Source organism: Astatotilapia calliptera, chromosome 22 (assembly GCF_900246225.1).
Source record: "Astatotilapia calliptera chromosome 22, fAstCal1.2, whole genome shotgun sequence".
Lineage (NCBI taxonomy): Eukaryota > Metazoa > Chordata > Actinopteri > Cichliformes > Cichlidae > Astatotilapia > Astatotilapia calliptera.
Window position 1 is genome coordinate 20,405,402 of NC_039322.1, and position 23,481 is coordinate 20,428,882.

General features: G+C 41.3%; 4 protein-coding genes across 6 annotated transcripts in view; all 4 read right to left on the reverse strand.

Annotated features, from left to right (window-relative positions):
- hoxa3a (homeobox A3a) overlaps positions 1-18,691 on the reverse strand; it is a 31,914-nt gene extending 13,223 nt beyond the window's left edge. Inside the window, exons 1-3 of one of the 2 annotated variants that reach the window (XM_026155377.1) lie at positions 17,894-18,691; positions 11,464-11,560; positions 5,525-5,665 (exon numbers count right to left, since the gene is read on the reverse strand). The gene's annotated coding sequence lies outside the window, so the exon portion shown is untranslated. Of the gene's footprint in view, positions 1-378; positions 1,622-5,524; positions 5,666-11,463; positions 11,561-17,893 lie in introns of those variants that run through there. The other variant, XM_026155378.1, reaches the window with a different exon arrangement.
- hoxa4a (homeobox A4a) lies at positions 2,019-4,802 on the reverse strand. Its single transcript, XM_026155383.1, has 2 exons — positions 3,723-4,802; positions 2,019-3,197 (listed from the first exon to the last, which is right to left on the reverse strand). The coding sequence occupies exons 1-2, from the start codon at positions 4,132-4,134 to the stop codon at positions 2,863-2,865; spliced, it is 747 nt and encodes a 248-aa protein (XP_026011168.1). The 5' UTR covers positions 4,135-4,802; the 3' UTR covers positions 2,019-2,862.
- On the reverse strand, positions 12,458-15,129 carry hoxa5a (homeobox A5a). The gene is made up of 2 exons (XM_026155382.1): positions 14,063-15,129; positions 12,458-13,392 (listed from the first exon to the last, which is right to left on the reverse strand). The coding sequence occupies exons 1-2, from the start codon at positions 14,655-14,657 to the stop codon at positions 13,142-13,144; spliced, it is 846 nt and encodes a 281-aa protein (XP_026011167.1). The 5' UTR covers positions 14,658-15,129; the 3' UTR covers positions 12,458-13,141.
- A 65-nt stretch (positions 18,692-18,756) lies between the features above and the next one.
- LOC113014089 (homeobox protein Hox-A7-like) lies at positions 18,757-23,402 on the reverse strand. Of its 2 annotated transcripts, XM_026155385.1 has the most exons (3): positions 22,276-23,402; positions 20,715-21,275; positions 18,757-19,924 (listed from the first exon to the last, which is right to left on the reverse strand). In XM_026155385.1, exons 2-3 carry the CDS (start codon positions 21,079-21,081, stop codon positions 19,617-19,619), a joined length of 675 nt encoding a protein of 224 aa, XP_026011170.1. In that variant the 5' UTR covers positions 21,082-21,275; positions 22,276-23,402; the 3' UTR covers positions 18,757-19,616. The 2 variants fall into 2 exon arrangements, with proteins under 2 accessions (XP_026011170.1, XP_026011171.1); XM_026155386.1 differs by lacking the exon at positions 22,276-23,402 and having other exon boundaries at positions 20,715-21,472.
- Between the last annotated feature and the right edge of the window lie 79 nt (positions 23,403-23,481).

A 23,481-nucleotide genomic window follows, 5' to 3' on the forward strand; every position in this document is an offset into this window, starting at 1 on the left:
GGATTAGGTGTCTTGCCTAAGGACACCTCGGCACGTGTGGAGGGGTCGGGAGATCGAACTTCTAACACTACGATTAGTAGCCCGTCTGCTCGAATACCTGAGCTACGGCAACCCTGTATGCCAAAGGCGTATATATGTATATTTTCCAAACAATACAAATTTATATGGATCCGATTTTAGAATTGATTTGAGGACCATAGAGAGCAAAACGCGATATTAACAGGAAAGGTTTGTTTGCATTGGAAAATGCAGTGACATGCACAAAAAGATCATGGCGCAAACTGCACTTCCGGGATATTGTATGCAAAATTGTGATATCACTGCAAAGCTAAAAAATAAATAAATAAAATAAAATAAGAAGCAACCATGTCTACTCACAAGTCATGCCGGTCTGTGTCCAGCGGACAGAGTTTTGTCAGAGGAGAAGAGATCTGACTCGCACCCTGCGGATCACTTCAAATGAAAATAAGTCAGAATTTCACATCTATTTCTGACCCCGGGGCATTCATTATTCAGCGAGTCACGTGAACGGGCGAATTAAAATTTCAGTACATTGGAAGTGACCTCTATTCGCGACTCAAATGACTTGAAATCTGTAATTTATGCAGAATTGGACTTCTTGGAGTCTGCGCAAAATTGGTGCCAATCAGCCTCAGCGTCATCTCCTGCACAGTTTCCATATCTGAAGCAACTGCTGCACAGTAATGGGGAGCTTCAGGATGTCTGCGGCAACATACAACACATTTTTTTTAATTGTGGTAACATTCAATAAGCAATGCATACACGAAAATGTACAACTATCTATTTCTCACTCTGAGGATTAAAAAAGAAAAACACTCCAATCAATTTTGCATTTATTTCATTGCAGACCCATCCTGTGTGCAGTTAGTGGCATAATCAGTGGGCTAAAACCATCAGTGCCAGCATACTAAATAACATCTATCCGTTTCTGCTCATATCTGCTCCCTTTCTTCGTCCACTGACAGGCACGTTTCAGTTATTATTTGCAGGAGAGCTGTCTCATGCCTCCGATTCACACTTACAATCACAGTTTTTGTTTCCGCGCCCTCTTTGGGTATCCCGTAAATGAGAAGAAAAAGCTCTTGGAGTTCTCGGTGCTGATATATGGTCTTAACATTGTGTGTGTCGAAAGGTCAAGGGTCAGAAGAAGTGCTCTAAGCCGGTGATTGGCCAGTGCCGGCCGTGTCCCCCAGCTGAACTCTCTATTGTTTGGATGTAGCAGGTAGTGACCAACACTCACACTCTGGTGCACAGCGCGTAATGGCAAGTAAGAACAATATGTGTTGCCGGATACATTTAACAGTTTGGGTTTGGTCTGATTCCCGTGTCAGTACAGCCTATAAAGCTTTGGAGCTATCAGCTGATACCTGCCTGATATACTCTGTCACAGCTCAGCCTAATCCACGAAAACGCGCACGGCGTTCAGAACACTCAGGAGTAACAAAAAGACATAAGACATGCCTTCACTTTGTCAAAGTTTGTGCATGGCATTGCATTTCTTAGGTTTCACTCTAAAGCGATTTTGCGCATTGGTAATGTGAAAATATCTTTTCGGATCAACCGTGAATGTATTAAAACGGAGGTGCGCAATACTATCAAATGAAACATTTCTGTAAAAAAAATTTATCGCAAATATTTTCTTTCTACTCTGGCAAAGTGTTAAAAAGTGCAAGAAAACGCAGCCACAATGTTGCCAACATGTTGCAAGGCAAATTGTTCGGGACTGCAACACAATGTGACCACTTTAAGTACGCATCTCAAATGGCTGGATTTCTTACCAAAAGCTTCAGAGCGCAATAGTCCACACACCGAATAGAAATTCAGTGTAAACCAAAATAAACAATGTGAGTTCAAAGTTTTAATTTCTGCAAAAAAAAAATAAACAAAAATATAAATGAACAAATGAGAATCAGTTTTTAAAAAAATGGCACCTTGAATGTCGTGAAAGTGAAATCCGTATTTGCGGTGACAAAACATCCGAAGCCATGTCAGCCTTATAAGTGAAGCACACATTTATTTCACAAGGACAGATTTATTCTAAACTAGCCTACATCACAACGGCCATTACTGAGACAACATATACAAATATTCACAGTTTAGAACACAGCACAACATGGACGCACTATAGCACAAATAAAACTAGACCATATGACACCAACAAACATAAACTTACTTTGACGAAACGCTTTTCTTATTGTGCCATCATTGTGATTTGTCTATGTACATTAGATGTGAAAGTCACCTGGACTACATTCAACAGTAAACCAACCCACTCGAACACACACATACTACACTGCTATACTCTGACTGATGCCATGCCTAAAAAAAAATTAAAAATTAAAAAATTGAGAAATAAAATGCCGTGTGGTTTTCTAACTGGCATCTATAGAGTCTCGCTAAATATCTTTCAAGTATATTAAAACTTTTCCATGAGCAACAATAAAGAAAAGAAAAGGAAATATCAAAGAGAACATTGAAAAGAAAAAATGAGGTCAAACTTACTTTTTTACCTCACTCACTTTTAACTGCAATTATACATTTCATCCAAGTTTGATGTGCATTATCCTTCTTTCATAATAATAAACAAATATATAAACACTTCAGTTGCCACCGTGGCAATTAAAGGTGAATTTCAAGCTTATATGATGAGGGCGAGGACGACCGGAGAGAGGGGTAAGGGCACAAAGGACGTGACAGGGGCCCAATAGCAGAGGCAAGGTGAAAGAGATAACACCATGTGTGTGTGTAAAATACTGAGAATCGGTCCATCAAATTCCACTTGTGTTATTTGCCATCTCAGTCTGGATTGGGGTTTTCAGGGATGGGGGGTTCGTTCATGCACTATAGACCTGCGGTGCACGGCGTGGGGACAAGCTGCTGGCCTGTTTTGATCTGCTGCTGCTGCTGCTGGGCCCCCGAGGCTGAAGCTGAGGCCGAGCTTGAGGATCGAATCTTAGTGTTGGGAAGCTTGTGCTCCTTTTTCCATTTCATCCTCCGGTTCTGGAACCAGATCTTGACCTGGCGCTCGGACAGGCACATGGTGTGAGCAATCTCCACCCGCCTGCGCCGGGTCAGGTACCGGTTGAAGTGGAACTCCTTCTCCAGCTCCAAAGCCTGCTGGCGGGTGTAGGCAGTGCGGGACCTCTTGGGCACTCCTCCATTGTAACTGGCATTGACTGGGAGGGGGGGGAAAGCCATAGACAGGGAGGCAAGCAGGTGTTACATGCAGGTTGATTGCGTTTACTCCAAAACCCTTAAATCCGCCACTGGACACATTCTAGCTTCGAAAATCGTGCAAGAATTTGTGGGTTTGGTGGAAATTTGCAGTCGCTTGTTCTACACTCTGTCTTGTTTCAGTTTACGGACATGACCTTAATGTGGAGATGCCGAGTGCACAAGTACTCGCATCCAGGGACAGATCAAGCTTAGGAAATGATTAACAAAAACAGCGGGGCTGAATATTACTTTGGCTCGGCTCCAGTGGTGGAGGTAGTTTGGGTTAAAAAGCAACAAAGGCACATGGCCCCGACAGACGAACACAGGCAATAAAATTTACGAGGGTCCTTAATTACCGACCCTGCTGCTCGATAGTCGTAAATTGCTGTTGTAAGGGCTGCTACTAGTGTTGCCTCAATAGGCTTGCGTGTGTTCCAGTGGTTGTTTCTCAGTGGTTCAGTTATTTAACCGTGATGATAACTCACCGGTGCTAACGTGGACCTTTTTCATCCAAGGATAGACCACCGGCTCCTTGCCCTTCGCTACGCCGGGATAGACTTCAGTGGCGAGGCTGCAGTCTTTGCTGGCGTTTGCGCCACCGTCTGGGGCCGCCGTGAGGCGAGGACCGTGGCTCTGTGGAACCGGTTGCGGTTGCGCGTGATGCCCATCGTTGAAATCGTCGAGTCCGGTGGCGGGGACGTTACCGTAATCGTATCCCGATTCTGTGTAGTTTGACCTCGGATAGGATGGCTCTTCGTGATGGGGGAAACCCGTATCTTTTGGCCGCTCGTAATAATCACCGGGGTTAGGGATGTATCCGCTCTGCTGATATTCGTCGCATGGAGGAAAGGAAGGCTCGATATAGTTGGAGTTTATCAAGTAGGAACTCATGGTCATTAATTTGTGAAGTGCAACAATACTAATTTTTATCGCGCTGTCGTTTTTCTGATCTCCACAAAACCCTCCTACTCCCTGTCAAATGTACAAAGTTGCCTGGTCACGTGTGAAGAGCCACCAATCACGGCGTGTCCTGTGGGCATCATGTAAACAGGAACCAATGGAAAGCATGGCACTGGTACCACCAACACTGCTTGGACTGGCTTACGTTAGTGTTTTCCTTATTAAATCACGGTATATAAAGCAAAACCAATCAACTAACTTGTTTACTGCACGGGACCAAACTTATGCGGGCGAGGCTTCCTGCGTTTAAAACAATCCGCCTCCCCTGAAACAGAAAGTGGATATGAAATTCAAACCCTTAAGGTTTTTTTCGTAAACAAAACGCCATTTCCAACAAACAGGGAAAGAGGTTGTTGGAGTTTTAATCTGTTGCATCCTAATAAAGAGAAACTGCAGTGGGGGTTAAAAAAAGAAAAGAAGGCCAGCACAGCAATGCAAACTGTAGTGTTGTGTAATATAACAGCCTTCAAATTACTGACAAAGGCACGGTGAATGCAGAAGCTTTACACCCAGCACTGACGAGCCGCTTCTATGCGAGCATCAAAGCCTGCGCATAAAGCTTGCTTGTCTATAAAAACCTAGAAGATCACACATAAGCTGCAAATTAAAAAAAAAAAAAAAAAAAAGCACGGGCTGCTCAAGTTGCACAAATGTGTATAAATGCACGACACCTCCTTTGGCAAGTGCTGTTACATTAAAAACTCGAAATTGCACCTTTCCCCTTATTTGCCAGCACATGGCAATGATCTGAAGCTATTCCTGGTCTGTTTGTTTGATAATATCACGTTGCAAACTTGGTAAGTGTTAATTGCACGCATTCTGTGGCTTAACAGCCTCTGCGCGTTACATGTCAGGGAAAAGCTCGTCCAAACAGCGGACAAACACGTGAAGGCACCTGTCTTGCATTACAGCCAGGTGCCAAAATAAAACATTGTGATTTTAAACCTCCACGTACAGTAAGACCTGCCAGCTCCAACTAGTCTGCACAACAAAAATGACTTATATCTGCGCATTTTTCTCTAATTCTGAATAAATTTGGAAGTATTTAAAACCGTTATAAGGAGCAGTTTGCACAGATTTCAGTGCAGTCCCGCGTTGTAACAGTAACAGGTAAAGAAAAGTCCAGTGTGCCCAGTATTACTAAGAAAGCTATAATAATAATAATAATAATAATAATAATAATAATAATAATAATAATAATAATAATAATAATAATAATAATAATAATAATAATAATAATAACCACACGATCTGGAATCATAGAACGTAAAGTATAATTTCTTGTTTTTTTCCTGACTGCATGTTAGATGATATAAAAGTCTCTGACCGTTCATCTCGCCGGCAGCCATCACGTCCAGGCCCAGTTTCCTCTCCACGTCCGAGGTGACTTCCACACTTTATCTGTGTTTCTTGAAGATGCAGCAGCTCTTCATAAAGCTGATCCACGCTGTCCACATCAACAAGGCCTCTGCATGGAGAAACCAGAGGCCAAATTTTCGGAAATATTTTAAGCTTTCTTTTCTCCCCCATTTTCTTTATCTTCTTCTTTCTCTCTCTCTCTCTCTCTCTCTCTCTCTCGTCCCCCCTCTATTCTATTCGCTCCCCTAAACAGAGATAACTTCTGCCTGACCCCATAGTGACACCGTTTCCATTTTGTTTCTGATTAATCTTGCCCATTGACAGTCTTTGTTAAACAACAAGGCGTGCCCTTTTTCCAAAGAGGCGACATTTTCATATCTGTTAGACGCAGTGACCCGGGGTTCACCCCGGACTTGGACTTCAGTTTTGCGGGCTCTGTTCAGCTTTGGGTAGTTGGGGTGGGGGGAGCACTTAGCGCGGGTCAGCGCCCAGGATGGTCCCCCAAAAGAGTTTTAAATGTGTAAAATTACCTAGAGCTATTTAAGAAGCTCACACGTCCAACTACTACTGCATTGCATGACATAGATCAGAAGATAGAAGTTTGCATTTAAAAGAGGGACCTCAAAACTAAAGAGATCAACTGCGGATCGACTGAAGTAGTATATGTTTTACTTTCTTTTAGGACTTTTTTTCTCAGCTTTTCTCAATAACTAAACTTCTAGATTTTGGATATGCTCTTGCCGAGGACTGAAAACTCGAAGGCCTTTTTTCTCTCTCGAAACAAATTGCCATTCTTTTCTTGTTAGCACACTGTTGCTGCAAGGCAAAGCTGCTACTTTATGAATCTCACAGGCTCTCCTGCACCTAACTCATTGTAAATGGCAGCTGCTGTACTTTACGCCAAAGATCCACTGTATCCTTATGGCCAAGAGACCACCTGAGAGGCAATATGTCAACATAATGTCAACGGGTAAGACGACTTCACATGATATCTAAATTTACAGTCCACTACCATTCTATTATATACATATATATATATATATATATATATATACCTTGTATAAATATGGGCCAGGTCAGATCGGCTATTATCCACTTACTGTAAGTTATTCTTGTGTGAAAAACGACTTCTGATGGACAGTTCATTCTACTTGTTGCTATATGTATTTTTATATTACTCTATGAAAGCCTTTTTGCATATTAAAGTGAATCAAAGTTTTGAGAGCTAACTCTTCATTCATTCACCAGTGGTCATAATGTTAGGCGTAATTGGTGTGTGTGTGTGAGTGATATATATATATATATATATATATATATATATATATATATATATATATATATATACATATATACATACATACATACATACATACATACATACATACATACATACATACATGCATACATACATACATGCATGCATACATACATGCATGCATACATACATGCATACATACATACATACATACATACATATATTGTAAGGTCCTGCTACTGTATAGTGTCAAAGTATTCAGTGGACAGTAGACTAATGGACAGTATTTGGATTACGTGATACTGACTTACATTGTACACATAATTTTGCATTTAAACTCCATTCTGTTTCAGAAATCTTTCCTTAATTTTATTCTCGGACAAAATAAGCTTTGTACAAGGGCAGGATGCTTTCAGAGCATATTCACGGAACTGAAGGCCTATTTGACCAATAGACATCTTTGCTGACAGTTTACTGTAAATTTAGATTATCAGAGAAGTGCCGTGACAATGGTGACAGATTGCAGATGGCTCTCACAAGGTTTCTTGTCTATATGGAGCTCTAAATGACGATGGAGTAAAAAAATCATTTCTACGTGCACGATGGGATACAGATTCGGGCAAAAAAACACATTTTTGCCTTTATGGAAACATTTGGATATGGGTAAACGCTCATAATAAAATATATCCTTAAGCACAGTGTGCCGTGTGCATAGCGTCCAAAGCCATAGCACAGAAAAAAAGAAAGAATTGGTTTTCCAAAATGCAAGGAACAGTCACTAACCTCTGTCTACCGTTGCTAATTTTGATTAGACTTAATCAGAGCTTAAACTATTGGAGGATTAATGGCTAAACGAGCAACTACATATTCCTTATTCCTCTGCGTGAAGGGGGGTTTGCAGTTGGGAGTAGAATTTCAGAACCTGAAAGCCAAGAAATATAATCCACGGACTCACTGCAGCAAAAAATGTTCAAGCAATTACATTTTTAAAGGTTAATTTATTAGACATGCATTTCAAGGAGAGCCACAGCAGCAAGGAATATACAGATAACCAATGTCTAACACTGAGTGTAGATATTTGCATAAAACAAACTGAAGACATTTTTAAAAAAAAGTTCAGTGCATGTTGTCATTTATGAGAATAAAACGTGTGTACAATCAGCATATGTTGTTTGTGTTTTTAATGCGAACGAATTCGCTGTCTGTCCGTCATTAATGACTTTTTAGTTTTCAATGAAATTATTAAAAAAAGACTTTGAATCAAAGAAATGTGGAACGGAGCTCATCCAATTGTTTTTGGACATTTAAACGCTCCTATCCTTTGCAAGGCGCAGATTTTTTTTAAGTAGATAAGCGACACATAAGCGTAATGTGTTGATTTTCTACCAGTCAGAATACGCAGGCCTGCAATTGTGTAGATTTTCCACTGATGAATTTTAATTCATTTTTAAATATTTGTGCCTTCAAATGTTTATCTTCTTTTCCCCCTCTTTTTAACACGTTAAAAAGGCACAAATATTTAAAAATGAATTAAAATTCTTTTTAACGTGTTAAAAAGAGGTTCCAGAGAAAACGAAAATGGTGATACATTCAGATTTTGTTAGTTCTTTTAAGAAGAATTGTTTTTTACACTGATTTTATGCTCATGTAATTGATTTATTTATTTATTTAACCTTTTTCTCTGCAATTATTGCTGACTGTGTATAATCAGTATTAAGATTAAAGGAAGAAGCAAGACCTTAATGTATTTTTTAAATTAAAAAATCGACATTTATTGTTATATGTTATTATTCTTGTCAATTGTCGCGTTCCCATTGTGCCCTTACAACTTTCACAAACCGTTCACTATTTGAACTTGCTTAAAATAGCGTTATTTCATTGAATGCCACTAAGTAGACCTTATGAAAAAAACCACTCAAAACTACAATATATTGATACTATATATCTATATATATATTAAGCCGGTCTATTTATGAGGCGCAACATCTGTGCCATTTCAGTTTTTTTAAAGGCTTCTATTCAGTTGATCAGGAAGAGTGGAGCTAAATGTTTTTTAAGGGATCCGGGGGCTCATGTTGGGGGCCGAGGGCCTTCGCATTACCCTGTGACCGGGTCGAGAGTATCAATCCTCAAAATGCTAATTTTGCCCTCGTCCCCAAACATATCAAATGCAATTTATTCAAAGGAAATTCACCAATCAGCCGCCCTAATAAAACGCCAACCACTCAATCTTGTTGCTGGGGACGGGTGGGGGGTCTCCTCCCCCGGTTTCAAACGCGAGGTCACTGCGCATCCAGGGTTCACCTGGAGTGCACCATGCAACATATGTAATGCAAAGCTATTCTGTCTTTTGTGTGGAGAGTCAAGATCGCTATTATAAGGCTGGCATCAGGCTCCGAGTGAACAGATGACGGAGAGTTGTTCAGCGCGTAAACTTTTGACCCCAATTTTTCCTCCTCTTCTGCAGCTATCTCGCTCTCATCAGCCCCAGCCCAGTGAGATACCCCCCCCCCCCCGCCCCCGCGCATCACTCCATACCGTTTGAAACGAAAAAGCTGATTTTAACAATGTCTACATTTCATGCCATCACAATGATCATTGTCAAAAAAATTTATAAGCAGCAAAGATGCCATCACAAGATCTAAAATGCAATTGTAGCTTTGTGATGTTCCCAAAGACGTAAGATAAATCCGGCGGGCTCCCACTCAAGACTAATAGGGCCGTAAAATATGCAAATCACTCATTAGTGTTAGAGCAACCACAGCAGCCAAAAGTCTTTGTTGAAGGCAACACTGCAAGTTTTCCTCCCACTATTCTTGTCTAGTCTTTTCCTCTCGTGCAGGATATTACCACAGGCTCTCCATCCTTTGGTAATTTCATTTTTACGCATTATGCTTATAGGCAACGCCAAGCAAACGTGTCATTAACGTGAGTGTGTGCATGTGCGCGCTACCGCGGATGTGCCACTGTGGGTTTTTCCTCTCTCTATGCAGCAGGGTGACAGTGAACTTGGCCTAAAGCGAGCTCTGCTGGTGGCTCAGAGAGGATGCAGATTTATCTTGGTGCTGTGGCTGACCTCCAGATGAACCTGCTGCGCTCCCCTCTTTCTCTCTCTCTCTCTCTTTCTCTGCCTGGCAGTATGCCGCACATGGGGCCCTGTCGAAGTATCTCCTTTTGAAATATTGGCAAGGATTTTAATTTCCAAACAGCCTTCCTCCACCCCGTCCTGCTTTATTTTCAATATGTCTCAAATCAAACTGGAAAAAGTATAAATTCGTGTTTCTGTTAGGCTGGCGTTTACTTTACACACGCGTGCAAAATACTCGCAAAGCACTGCTTCAAGGATTGGGAGAACAAAATGCAAATGCCGAATTTTTGGATTTCTTGATGATAATGATGAGAAGAAATCAAAACGATTTAAGCAATTCAAGACACTTTTTAAAGGTGCCAAGATTTTAAATACCTACCAGCACTGGTGAACATATACTAAAGTATAAACGATTTGAAGTCATTTGACGATATAAATATTTGTTTTCGTGTCATAAGGTTCAGAACTCACCGATGAATAAAAAACATGATGAAGGCCTCTGCACAAAAACAGAGAAACTTTGATATTTAAATTATTCAGACTGGCGGACAGCATGACCTTTGAAAACCCGCTGAATCAACAAATTCACCAAAGTTCATTCAGACATTCAGCAAGTTTTTTGGCTGGCAAAACATGATAAGACTTATAAAATCAAAATATTTTCAGTTTTATTCGATTTCGTGCGTATTTGCACCGGAAGTTTCAACGAAGAGAAGGCGCAGTAACACATCCTGTAGTGCGGGATAGGAAAAAAATGAATTAAATGAAAAAAAAAACAACAATATACAGTTTACACTTTCATTTTCAGATCATGTTTCTGTGAATCTGTGTCCACTAGTGACCCGTTTGGCCCCGACTCTGCTCGGACAAAAGATCACCACAAAGCGAGAGTGACTTTTAAGAGGTCATCTGAACTTTTCAACCAACTTGGTTGACACAAAACGGAATTCCTTTTAAACGTGTCCCTGCTGTTGTTTCTTCCCTTGTTGTGTTTACTTGACAGTTTACAGCCTGCCCTAAAGCCAAATACCGTGCCAACATGTGGCGCGCATGCAGCGCTCAGCATAACAACTGCAACTTTTGTTTTAGCGATGGACCCACAAGTTTCAGAAGTCATCAGCACATACAGAATCCAATCAAGCGAGCTGTAAATCTGTAGGCCTGCATTAACCCTTAACTTTATCAAGGAAATCTACACGCTCCACGAGCCCCCTGGAAACTTTCTGGCGCACGCTCTGTGACTTCTCCAATGTAATAAAACGACAACAAGTTGAAGTTTGTGGGGGTGGAAATGGACACAGATAATTATCCAAGATGTAAAAATGGATTATGAGTTACACCACAGATGGAGGGAAACAAGTTACACAGGGAAGGAAGCAATTAAATAGCCATGAGCTGGACCCAACCCTGCGCAACATCTGCCGAGACCAGTATTCAGCACTCCACAACTGACAAATTAGTGTAATGGACTAATAGGGACGAATAGAGGGAGCGAATACAATAATAAGGCTGTTTAACACAGACTGGCTGTTCTCAAGCTACCGTCTAGTCTGGTGAAACTTACCCACAGACGCGGTCCCCATCCTGGAGAACGTCCGGTCCATACTGAGGCAAGACTGAGCAATAGAGCTGGTCTGTACCGGTCAAGTAACACTTACAGCCTGCAAAGAGAGAGTCAGACGAAGCCTCGCCGTCAGTGCGATTATATGTTATGTGCAATATACTGTCAACTCCCCAAAACCATAAAACTTACTTTAATGGCTACCACGTGACCGTTTATGGCCAGTGAGCCTATCTGGCCGCTCTCCGGATGATTTTTACGATCGAATTCATAGACAAACCCCCCATTCATTTAGCACCCAAATGTCAGAGAACCAGAAACGGCCCTAATAAAGTTTACAGCAAGAAAAGTCGAGCTAATTCTCTGGGAATAGCTCGGGAGTCTGTGCGCAAAGGGGACCCACGGCCCCTGAAGTCAGTTAAGGACCCCAGCGCCTGAGCAAGGTGAGTAAAACTGGATGCTTTAATACGAGAGGACCTGTTGAATTCAAAGAGATTTGAGGAAACTTTGCCAGCTTGGTTTTTTCCTGAGAGCTCATACAAGTGGCTTTAAGATTTTTAGATCAACCAGCAAAACTCCCCAAATCTTCTCCGCCATAAAACAGCAGCCCTGAATCTGAAAGATTTGACAAAAACGTACACTCAGTGAGGTGTTGCCATTCCAGTACAAAGTTTATTATTCTGGCCATCATCGTCGTCATCATGAACATCATTATTATTATCATACTATAGTTTGACTTCCAGTCTTTTGAAAAACATTTACAAAAAAAAAAAAAGCTTATCACGATGGAGATAATACACATTGCGATAAGATTTACGGTGGGACCCTAAAAACAGCTAAAACACGCTTTTACTCGGATATTGCGCCCAGATGAAGAACGCAAAAAGAAAAAAATATAATAATAAAATAGTAAGGAAAGAAGGAGAATAAAAGCAGCTCCTGCAAAAAAAAAAAGAAAAAGAAAAGAAAAGAAAAGAAAAGAAAAGAAAAGAAAAGAAAAGAAAAGAAAAGAAAAGAAAAGAAAAGAAAAGAAAGATACAAGGCACAGCTAATGTACATACAAGGGTGAGTCGGCACCTTTGTCCACGTGTGTTCACAACACATACAATAACCACACAAGGCTTTTACTGCTGGTTCTACTTTTGGAAGCAAGTTATCTGACAACTCGGTACAATACACCAAACAAATAAATACATACATATACAGTACATACAGAGAAAAGAAAGGTCAAACACAAATGTAGCTCAACCTGAACCTTCTACTTATTAAGCTGTTATTGTTGAGTGCATCACACAGAAAATATGGATTTATTTGCGCTAGGCGGGTAGCATTTCAAGCTTTTATTTATTTAACTTTTTTTTCCGTCTGAACAAGAAATAATTTAAGCAAACATTTATTTTCATGTCTCTTTTTTTCATTTTCTAAATCTAGACAGAACTGTACATAATGCATTTTACTCACATAAGCATAACCACGGTAGGGATAAAAATGAAATTATATTGTTGGACATAAAGAAGGTTTATAGATAGGGTGACCCACTCCTCTGTCCCTTCTCTCACACAGCCCGCTAAGTCTCTGCGCTTTTTTGGAATAGGAGGAGAAGTTGATATGACAATCTTTGTTTTGTTTTTTTGTTTGTTTTTTGAAGTGCTCTTTTTTTCAGGATTAAAAGGTGTAAAAATCAGGGCCTATAGGCTCCTCCGCCTGCAGCCGCCATGCTCATGCTTTTCAGTTTGTTGTCCTTCTTCCACTTCATCCTTCGGTTCTGAAACCAGATTTTGATCTGTCTCTCTGAGAGGCAGAGGGCATGGGCTATCTCGATCCTCCGCCTGCGGGTCAGGTACCGGTTGAAGTGGAACTCCTTCTCCAGCTCGAGGGTCTGGTACCGAGTGTATGCAGTTCTGGCCCGCTTCCCCTCTGGCCCAGACAAATCTTGTACACACACACAAAAAGAGAAAACAGATCAGACGCAGAAGAATTAAATAATAATTTTACTTTTGCGCCAACTTTCCTGAACACGTTTCTTTCAATTTTACAATACTGTGTTTGGTAATATTATAGGTATGAATGTCTTAATCGCTGCCACACGACTGGCACCTTGTAGAGCTTGAATGGTTAAAACTTACAAGTAACAAGGTACCACACACTTTTACTACTGAGTCCATAGAAAGAGGGTTAATAGCAAAAAATATTTGAAGTATCCTCTTTTTATTTAAAGCCATTTTAAAACGCACATTTAGTAAATATCAAGTGTAGAAAAGGGTCAGATACATTTAACTAGTCTAACCTCGCATCTGTTGCTACACTATCCCGTACCTGATAGTCTAGCTAACCAAATATAAACCAAACAGGTGAGAGGTGCACATAGCGCCACATGCCCCTTTTCCAAAACTACGTTTATTTGTGCTCTTTCTATCACTTTAACGCCACAATGGCCAAAATTTGGCTTGTGCTCATAAAATGTCCTAAATAAGATGATACCACGTCCCTTTTCTTTCTTTCTTTCTTTCTGTCTTTCTTTTAAACAAACAGTCAGACAACAGCTTTTTGTTTTTTGCAAAAGATCAAAATCAGTACGATGTCATTAAACAAAGCAGTTTACCGTGACTTATGTGTAGTTTTCTCATCCACGGGTATATCTGAGGCTGTGTTGAGTCGGTTACATTTTGAGGAGTTGTCGGTGCACTTCCCGCGGGCTTCTCTTCCTCCAGAGGGGAAGCTTTGGACACACAGTCCCGGCTGAGCAGCAGCGTGGCTCCATTCGAGTTTGAGCACGGGGTTGAGCACGGGGTCGTTATGGAGTTTTTCACAGCTCTGTGCTGAGACTGTGTCTCGGTCACTGGGGACGAGCTGGCGACCGAGGAGCACGGTAGAGAGTCAGGTGGAGGCGATAGAGACGAGTTCCCGGTGCTGTTTGCGGACTGGTTGTACCTGACAGGCTCCACCGCGGGTGTTGTCGCCGCTGAGTGACTCGGGGAGTAGCCCGGTGTCCGCTCGCTTCCCACAAAGTGTCCGGTACTGGTCCGGCCGACTGTTAGGTCCATCCCGTTGTAGCCGTAGCCATACCTGCTGGAATGCATGGCTGTTGAGTCTCTATATTGCTCGTTTGCCGTACTGTGGTCTCCATAATTATGTAACTGGAAGTCCGCGCCATTGGGATAGCGACCGCAGAATGAGTTCACAAAATAGGAGCTCATTTGTTGACAGTTCCACCGTTTGCTTGTTGTAGGTATTGCTCTTGTTTTTTATGGTTATTTTTAGAGGTAAAATAGCATAACCTGTGTTCTTGATTTGTGGCTCTTATGCTTTAGCGCGTCCTATAGCACCCTTGCACAATTTATGATGAATTATGGAAATGAGTGGGACATGGACTTGATTCTCTCTTACGTAGGCACCCAAATATGGGGTATGGCGAAGAATCACGTGCTTTTGTTGACCAGTCGTAAATCCTGCTCGGTGACCTCCAGAGGTAAACTCGTGCACGCAGGAAATACTGGGTGGGATATAAAGGGTGCGCGCTTTCCCTGCGCTCGTGGCTAGGGCAAACTCTGAGCCGGGGCTTTGGGTGTTTTGGATTGTCGTGGTGCGCCATCCTCTGGTTCAACAGTTGCACTGCGTGTCTGCGGCGCTTTCCGAGGCGTGGGCTGCACACGGGGTCATTCGGAGGTTAACGACCATTGCGGCAAAAAAAAAAAAAAAAAAAAAAAAAAAGCTCCTGAACAATACAACAAGTGACATGCTGAGAGTGCAATCTCGGCGGTGATAGTGTACAGAAATAATTCGATCAGAATCTGTTATGCATGTTATGATGGGCTATGAGTGTAAACAGTCTGCGCACTTAATAGAATAAAAGCCCATTCGCAACAGAGCTGCGTTTTCTCTCATATGATATAGCCCTATTGTGAAATATTTGAACGACTTCAAGAGCAAAAAAAAAGACTAATGAATAAATGTTTGGGGGAAGAATAAAAGCTAAACATCACTTTATCGAATAAAGCCACAGAATGTGCTATCCGAGGCCTGATTTTTACGCCACTTTGAAAAATTAATAACTATAAATATGGGCTTTATATGAACACACGAATGTCGTTTATAAGCAGGTTAAAATATATAACTATGGGCCTCCATGGAACAGATGCTCAGATGATAGCTATTACAATCCTTTTGCGCCAAACCCGATGTTATTTTGCTCTTATTTAACGGCGACTCCTCTGCTATATTGACCTTTAAACAGTCAATCATGCCAAGCTGCAGTTTCTCGTGTTTTTATTTGTTTACATATAAGCTAAAGATTGATTATTTCTTCTTTTTTATAACATGAGAAACTACAAAGCCCGGGGCTTTGCTAAGTATGACTTTTGAATTTAATGAAATTAGTGGAGGGGTGGAAAAAATAGACTTTATTGCAAAAATGACACGGTGAAAGGATTTGCTGCTTAGGAGTGAATTTGATGCTTTTTAAGTCCTCGAAATGTAGAATACTCAATCAAACTTTAACATTATTTTGCGAGTGTGGTGAAAGCTGAACTGCATATTTATATTTTTAGGGGTTAATACAAAAAGCACATACGTATTTACGATGACAGAGAAAAGGCGATCTTGAGATTTTCTCGTCATTTGTGCCACTGTGATCATTAAAAAAATTCCCAAAACAATTTCTCAACACAACTCTGCAATCGATCAGTTAAACCGTCAAAAATATTATTGATAATAAACAATAATGTTATTTTTAGATATGTTAGAAGCTATTCCCTGCAGCAGTTATGTATCATTGCTTAATAAACCCCAGCCGATTCACCATTTGAAAACGGTTCGTCAGCTTTGGACTTTCTTTCAAATTAATTCACGAAGGAAATCACAAATTTTAAAAGAAGCGTAGCAGGCATGGCGCAGTCAGGCGCTTCCCGTTTGTTTTACTCCCTGTGGAATTTTTATGGCACCTTCGTCTCTCAAAGGCAGTGACTTGTCCTAAGGTTTCCTCCACATGCCGTTTCCCCGGAGCAGAGCGTTTGACCAGCACAAGCCCATTCCTGTGTTAGGATTGACAGGAACAGTGAGATGGATTTATTCAGTCCCAGGTATGTGTGTGGAAGAGAGAGTGCGTTAACACACTCCCAGAAGGCACGACTTTAGGAAGGGTGAATACCGGGCTCCTACACACCCAGTGTGGGCCCACAAGGAGAGGAGCGCTATGCGCGGAGTTTGTGTTGGTTAAACAGTCGAGCAACAACAGCTGATTTATGGTTGGCCAATGGCAACAAAGTTCCCACGAAAATTACTTCTCTGAGTTGAGCCAGGGACACACCCAGGAACTAAAACACAGGCATCGAAAAGAAAGGAGAGCAACGGAGTGAGTGCGCGCTGGTGTCTGACTTGTCGGGTTGAGAGAGGGGTGAAGGGGGTACGATGGTCACTGGTGAAGGGAGGGGGCGGTGCTATCCGACTTTGCAGACACACACACGCACTCGTAGTAGCTTTTGAGAAAACATTTAAAATCACTTTCTTTTTCGTGGCCTATAATCCACGTGTTACCCCAAGAAATTACGGTAGTTCAAGCAAAAAAAAAAAAAAAATCGAAAGGAAAGTAAAATCATACTCTTTATGCAGAAATGACTTACAACAGGGAGATTTATCACTGCATTTGATGCATTTAAATCACCCTGTTAGGACTGATTGGGGGATACATTGCATGCTTTTTTTGCATCGATGCATTTTATTAAATATTAATTGCAGTCTAGCAACATACATGACTCTCTGATTTTACTTTCGGCAATACCGCTAACAAGAGCATCTATGCAAAGAAACATTTTGCAATTAAAATATCTGATCATTTAAAAAAGCATTTTTAAGTTTAATAACGTTTAGTGGTTGTCATCCTGTTCATTAATTCCATGCACATCACGCTGAGGCCTAAATGCACACATACAAGGCAATAGAATAAAACACGTGGATGCACAGATGTCGACCTTTCTCATTTGCAGCAAAAAAAACAAAACAAACCACGACGAGCTGCAAGCGCGATAGCCCCACTGCCTCCACAGGAGGGCGTCAAAGAGCGCTTACTTTGCCCATCATCCACCCACCCGAAAGCACATCCCCATTTAAATCCAACAACAAATACAATCCAGACAGCCTACAACAACACTAAGATCACTGCAAAAATGAATAACCATGTTAAAATATTAGTAACGATAATAATTATCATCATCAAATAAGAGCTTGTAAATCTGATAAATCAGATTTAACACGAAGCATCAGTGATGGGAATCCTGATGAAGATCAAGTGTAACACGAAACCATTTCTTTCCAAGATTTCAGTCTCTAACCAAAATCAAAGCAGGAGAAACCATAAAGTAAGTTGCTTGCTTTAAGAAGATGCAAATAAGTACATTGTCAACCACATGCACTGGCTGACGAGCGTAAACTGCCTTACCTTGAGAAGGTCTCTGCATGTAAACACAGGGGGGGTGACTGGAGGGAGTGGGCAGGTGCAGTGACAGAGAAAAGTCTCCCGGCTGAGACCCCTTACTTGTTTCTCCATGGGGGTCGGTTCCTTCGTCTCATTTTTCCGTTACCTAGGCACCCAAATGATCCAGGCATGTCTTACTATAAGCTCCTTGCTCGTCGAGGTTCTGCCTAACATCTCACCCCCGACCCCTTAAAAAAATCCCCAAAAGCAGATGTGAGAGATGGTAAAATGTCGAAGGTCGACTGTGAAAAGGTTCCCGTGGAAGTCCGAGACCGTTAAATGAAAGGCTCCTCTATCCCGCAATTGAAAATTAAATATAAAAAAACGGGGCGAAAAAAAAAGTTCATGTTCATGGCTCCCCGCCACGTGACAAGCTGCGGCCAATAGGAACCCGGGCCGCGTCGTAAACTTGTATGGCTATGTTGTAAATTTTCATAAACAACAACGGATTTATGGCCCAGAGCTGGAGGGAGAGGGACGAGGGGAGAGAAAGAGACAGAAAAAGGAGGGAGGGAGGAGGGCAGGTCAGCGTCAGGCGCCATCTTACCCAGCGAGGAGGGAAAGCAGAGTTCAACAGTAATTTCCCTTCATCTGCAGCCTGTCCCATCTCGCATCCTCATAGCTCACATTCCCCAACTTCACTGTTTACCTAACCCCCATTATGGACTGTAACATGTCTCATTACATGCAACCCAATACTGGTCACACTGAAGGTCACATAATGGTAACTGTGAACACAATATTACTCGACCCAGGGCGCGATTACAATCCTTTTCTTGGATGGATATTTTTAATAACACGGTAAATATGGAATGAAACCAAATAGAGAGGGTAAAATCATTTTTATTAAATGATTGCGCGTTCACTTCATTTACAGGACAGACTACAAGCCTAGCAGACTTTGATTGAAAGCCAGCAGCATTTGCTCACTGTACTGGAATATTTCTCTGATTATAAAATGATGGATATTGCCAGCTGGATAACGGTACATGTATTTAAAAGACTAATCTGTAAAGCTAGATATCCACAGTAGCCTACGGCACAATCGCTGACGGTATAGTGAGCGGGTGAGGAATCTGAGGTAGGTTACATGCAAAACTAAACAAATATTTAGGTCGATAGTTAAATCCTCACCCCTAGCAGGCGGATTAAAATCCATGTTAATTAAAAGGGGGGAGGGAGAAGAAGAAACTCAGGAATTCTTTTATCAAAATCAGTCAAATAAAACATTTGCCTTTACCGGTTCAAAATAAGGCACATCAATTGTATGGTAGAAAACAGGAAACCATCAATTAAATCACCAGCTCAGTTCGTGTTTACATTTCCGTGTCAGTTTTTGAAAATTATAAGGTAAATACTAGGTCGTTTTTTGCTGAAGGAATGTTAACTCAGTAGTAGTTTTCTGTAGTCCAAAATGTGCCATATTTGTAGTACTCCTATGGGATATATGCGGAGGATATAAAAATACAGGCTAGTTAGGGTAGGTAGTTAGTATTTGTCACGTGAAGCATTTTTAGTGCTGGTTTAAATATGAAATCCAGAAGAGCAGTGTAGTGTTTTAATGTGGATTACTGTCAAAAGAAGACTTAGTGCCTAAATGTTATGTCAGAAGTTATATTCGATGCATACCAACACAATATTTAACACATTATATTTCTTTATTTTGATTTTCTGTCCGTCTCTTCTGTTACTTTTCAGTTGTTCCTGAGTCAACACGGCCGCTTTGGGTCTCTTCACTTTTGGGTTCCCTGCCTTCCGACGGTGCCTGACTATCACGGTGCTGTTCCTCGTTGCTCGGCTCGTCCTTGTGGTCCTTCTTCCACTTCATCCTGCGGTTCTGAAACCAGATTTTGATCTGTCTCTCTGAGAGGCAGAGGGCATGGGCTATCTCGATCCTGCGTCTGCGGGTCAGGTAGCGGTTAAAGTGGAACTCCTTCTCCAGCTCCAGCGTCTGGTGTCGGGAGTAGGTCTGCCGTCCTCGCTTTCGATTTGGATCTGTGGAAGATGAGATGCGTGAACAGAAATAACGTTATTGTAATGTGGGACTGTATTTGTATTTTTTTAATTAAAATGTACTTAAAATTGGATCTTACAATAAAAACCAGCAGATTTAAATGTCTATAATTCATTTGTAAGTGCATATTTAATTGCAGCCTGTAATTACTCAATTACCACCTGCACACACGCATTCGCTAACACAACTTTTTTTTTAAAGCATCTTTGCAACAATTTAAAGTGGCCCTGCTGGGGTGTTTGGTTCATGCCTCCTTTGATACTCTGCATGCCTTTCCAATTAAAAGCCAGCCAGGCTCTACACACCGAAGAAACTACTTACAGCTCCCACTTCAAAAAATATTACTATGTTTCATTTTCATCTGACTTCCCCGTGTAGCGGCCAGTAGTGGCGCATATTGATCCAGGTTTCTGAAAATACCAGAGCCTCTGCAATGCAGAACCAATTAGAAAGGGGCTGCAGAGTGCAGGAGAGCTGATTTACACAACAGGCCGGTCTTTTTTTACAACCACAAAGGGGAGAAGAGGCTGTAAGAGTAATAGGAGTGCAGAGAAAACCCCCAGCGGCAAGGTCTCTGCGTACTGAACACACGCAAGCGCTGGCCAAATGAATTTATGGCTGCAGAACTCATTAGTTGCGCAATAAAAGTTTTACGATTCTTTCCATGCAACACCAATGGCTTCACGAAATTAATTGAACCACTAACGGCCAGTCTAAGTATCACAATGTTTTGTAAGCGCACTGACCCGGGGGCTTTGAAACAGCACATACCTGATACTCGCATCCAGGGGTACATCCGGTGTTGTTTGTCCGGCGACGAGGTTAGGGGTTCAGTCCCAGGGTGACAGCAGCTGTCGCTGAACAGGCGGCTCTGGTCAAACGGGCTGCAGTTTGACGAGTGTGCGTCCTGCCCCTGGCCATAGCCGCAGGTAAACACAGTATGGCTCTGGTACACTGTATTATTAACGCTGTAAACTCCAGAGAGGGATGGTGCAAATGCAATGGCCGCAGAAGTCCGAGTAGAGCTATGGTCGTCCCCACGGGGTCCGATGCCGCAAGAAGCTCGTTCCACGTTTGGGAACAGGGAACTGCCCGTCGTAGATTTGCTAAGAAGACCATCCACATAATAAGAACTCATATTTTTTTCTCTCTGATTTGTTGGCCCAGAATCCTCAGTGTCGTTTTTACGAGGTAGTGTGATAGATGACAGCAATACACCCTAGATTTACACCAAACCCCATTTTTACTCTGGACCAAAGAACTCACCCATGTGACCCCGGCCTGGTCGCTCTCGTCCAATCAGCAGAGACGTGGTTTTATTATGGCACAGGACTGCGGAGTAGGATTAACACTTCAGACACATAAACACGCACACAGATATAAACACACATGCAAGAAATTCACACGGTCCCGATAAGCCGAGGGTAACTGGCTGAATTTAATTCTCATGGGTTTGTTTCGCCATATCATCACTAATCATCATTTTATAAGCTTTCTGCTTCCTATTTCAAGTACCTCAGTGAATCTATCTATCTATCTATCTATCTATCTATCTATCTATCTATCTATCTATCTATCTATCTATCTATCTATCTATCTATCTATCTATCTAGTAGTACTTAAAGAAATATTTCTATAAGTATACTATACTTATAGAAATAGTTTTTGATTATCTACCACATAAAAACATCTGTATATTTTCTTTTGATCTTACAAAATGGCTCGTGCCATTAAAACATATTTTCACAAGTTAGTTTTCATTATATTTGTCTATCCGTGCAATATAACCGGTTATTATTATTATTATTATCGTTGTTGTTGCTGTTGTTTTGTTATTGTTGGTAAAATTAGATTATATTGTTACCATAAATGGGCAATAAATTACCACAAATCATGCTTGAAAAAATATTAATAATACTAAATTGAAAATATTTAGATTTCACTACTTTACCTTAAATAATTACGATTACCGTCTATAATAATGATCAGTAGTAGTATTAGTAATATTACGTTTTTAATTATTTAACTTTACTAATATCATAATGTAATTATTAACTAATATTGTTTTAAGGTAATAGTTTTGTTATTTTTAGTAATATTTTAAGTAATAATAATAATAATAATAATAATAATAATAATAATAATAATAATAATAATAATAATAATAATAATACGGATTGTAAATTTAATTATTCCGTGTGGAAAAAATCACATATTATATCTTATTTTAAACATATGCATTTTTGAAATAATTAATGAACAATTGAGCGGGAGGATGCAGATTTTAGCAAAGTCTTGCTGTTAAACTAATTATTTAATTTAAGGCGTTTACCTTTAAATACGACAACAGGATGACAAGAGTGAACACAGCGACTACTTGGGTGTGCAAGCAGTAATCCAGCAGCCACAGGCTTTTTCATTCCTCCCCGCAGAGCTGCAGGTTCATGAAGCAGCTTCTACACTGAGACTGTAAAAAGGTGTGAAATTATTCCTCTGGACTCTTAAAATGTTGCTACAGTTTGTTCCCAGTGCAGGCTCATTAGGGAGGGGGTGTTACAAAAAGCAGAGGGGTGATGTAGAACAGTGTCGCCACCCTCTGGTGATTCGTGGGGATTGCAGCGTTGGGGAGGCAGCACTGCGCAGGCGTTGTTATTTTAATGCTGAATCCGATAGAATGCAGCAGATTAAGGAAAGGAGGATGTCACGGAGGTGACGTTTCGTTTATGTTGGGTATGATTTGGAGAAATGCTCCGGTGTTGCAACATACTCGTGTTTATAGACACAAGTCTCACTGCTGTGTCTGAAACTAGCTGTTCACTTTATTGCTACCTTTTCCTTTAGGAAGGCCCGGCAAAGGAGCAAGGGGCGGAAGGTTCCCAGGTAGAAACAAAGGATCCCTCCAAATGACCGTGAGTCCTGCGCGTCCCCGTCGAGGAGAATCCAATAAAACTGATCATTTCCGCTCGGGCCTTTTGTCCAGACCACAGTCTCACAGAAAGAGAAGAAAAAAACAAATGGGTGCCATTCTGGAAGCGGCCTAATTGTGTCTGGACGGCCATAAAGCCATTAAAACTGGAATGCCAGACAGTATAGCAGACCAGGCGTTTTATTGCACTGTCTCTGGCCGAGTCTTTGAAGTTTGGGTCCATCTGCGTCCCCCCCCCAACGCGTCACAACAGCACTCCAGTTGTGGACTAAAGGACGACTTAGCCTCCAAGCAGCATAATCGATAGTTTCTGTACAGCCCCTTAATGAAAGCTGAATTACCTGCTCCTCCTGTCTTTGATCGATCAGGACACCATGCAACTGTAGCTCAGATCGGATTTGCTGGTCTCTTTGTGTCAAATATTTTCTCCAGCATGCAGAGACTTGAACCAGTCTTAACACTAAAATGAAGGGGCCATATTTTAAACTAGACCTACACCATTACTCCAAAGCCAGTTGGACAGTTTGACCTCAAAATGTGTGTGTGTGTGTGTGTGTGTGTGTGTGTGTGTGTGTGTGTGTGTGTGTGTGTGTGTGTGTGTGTGTGTGTTTA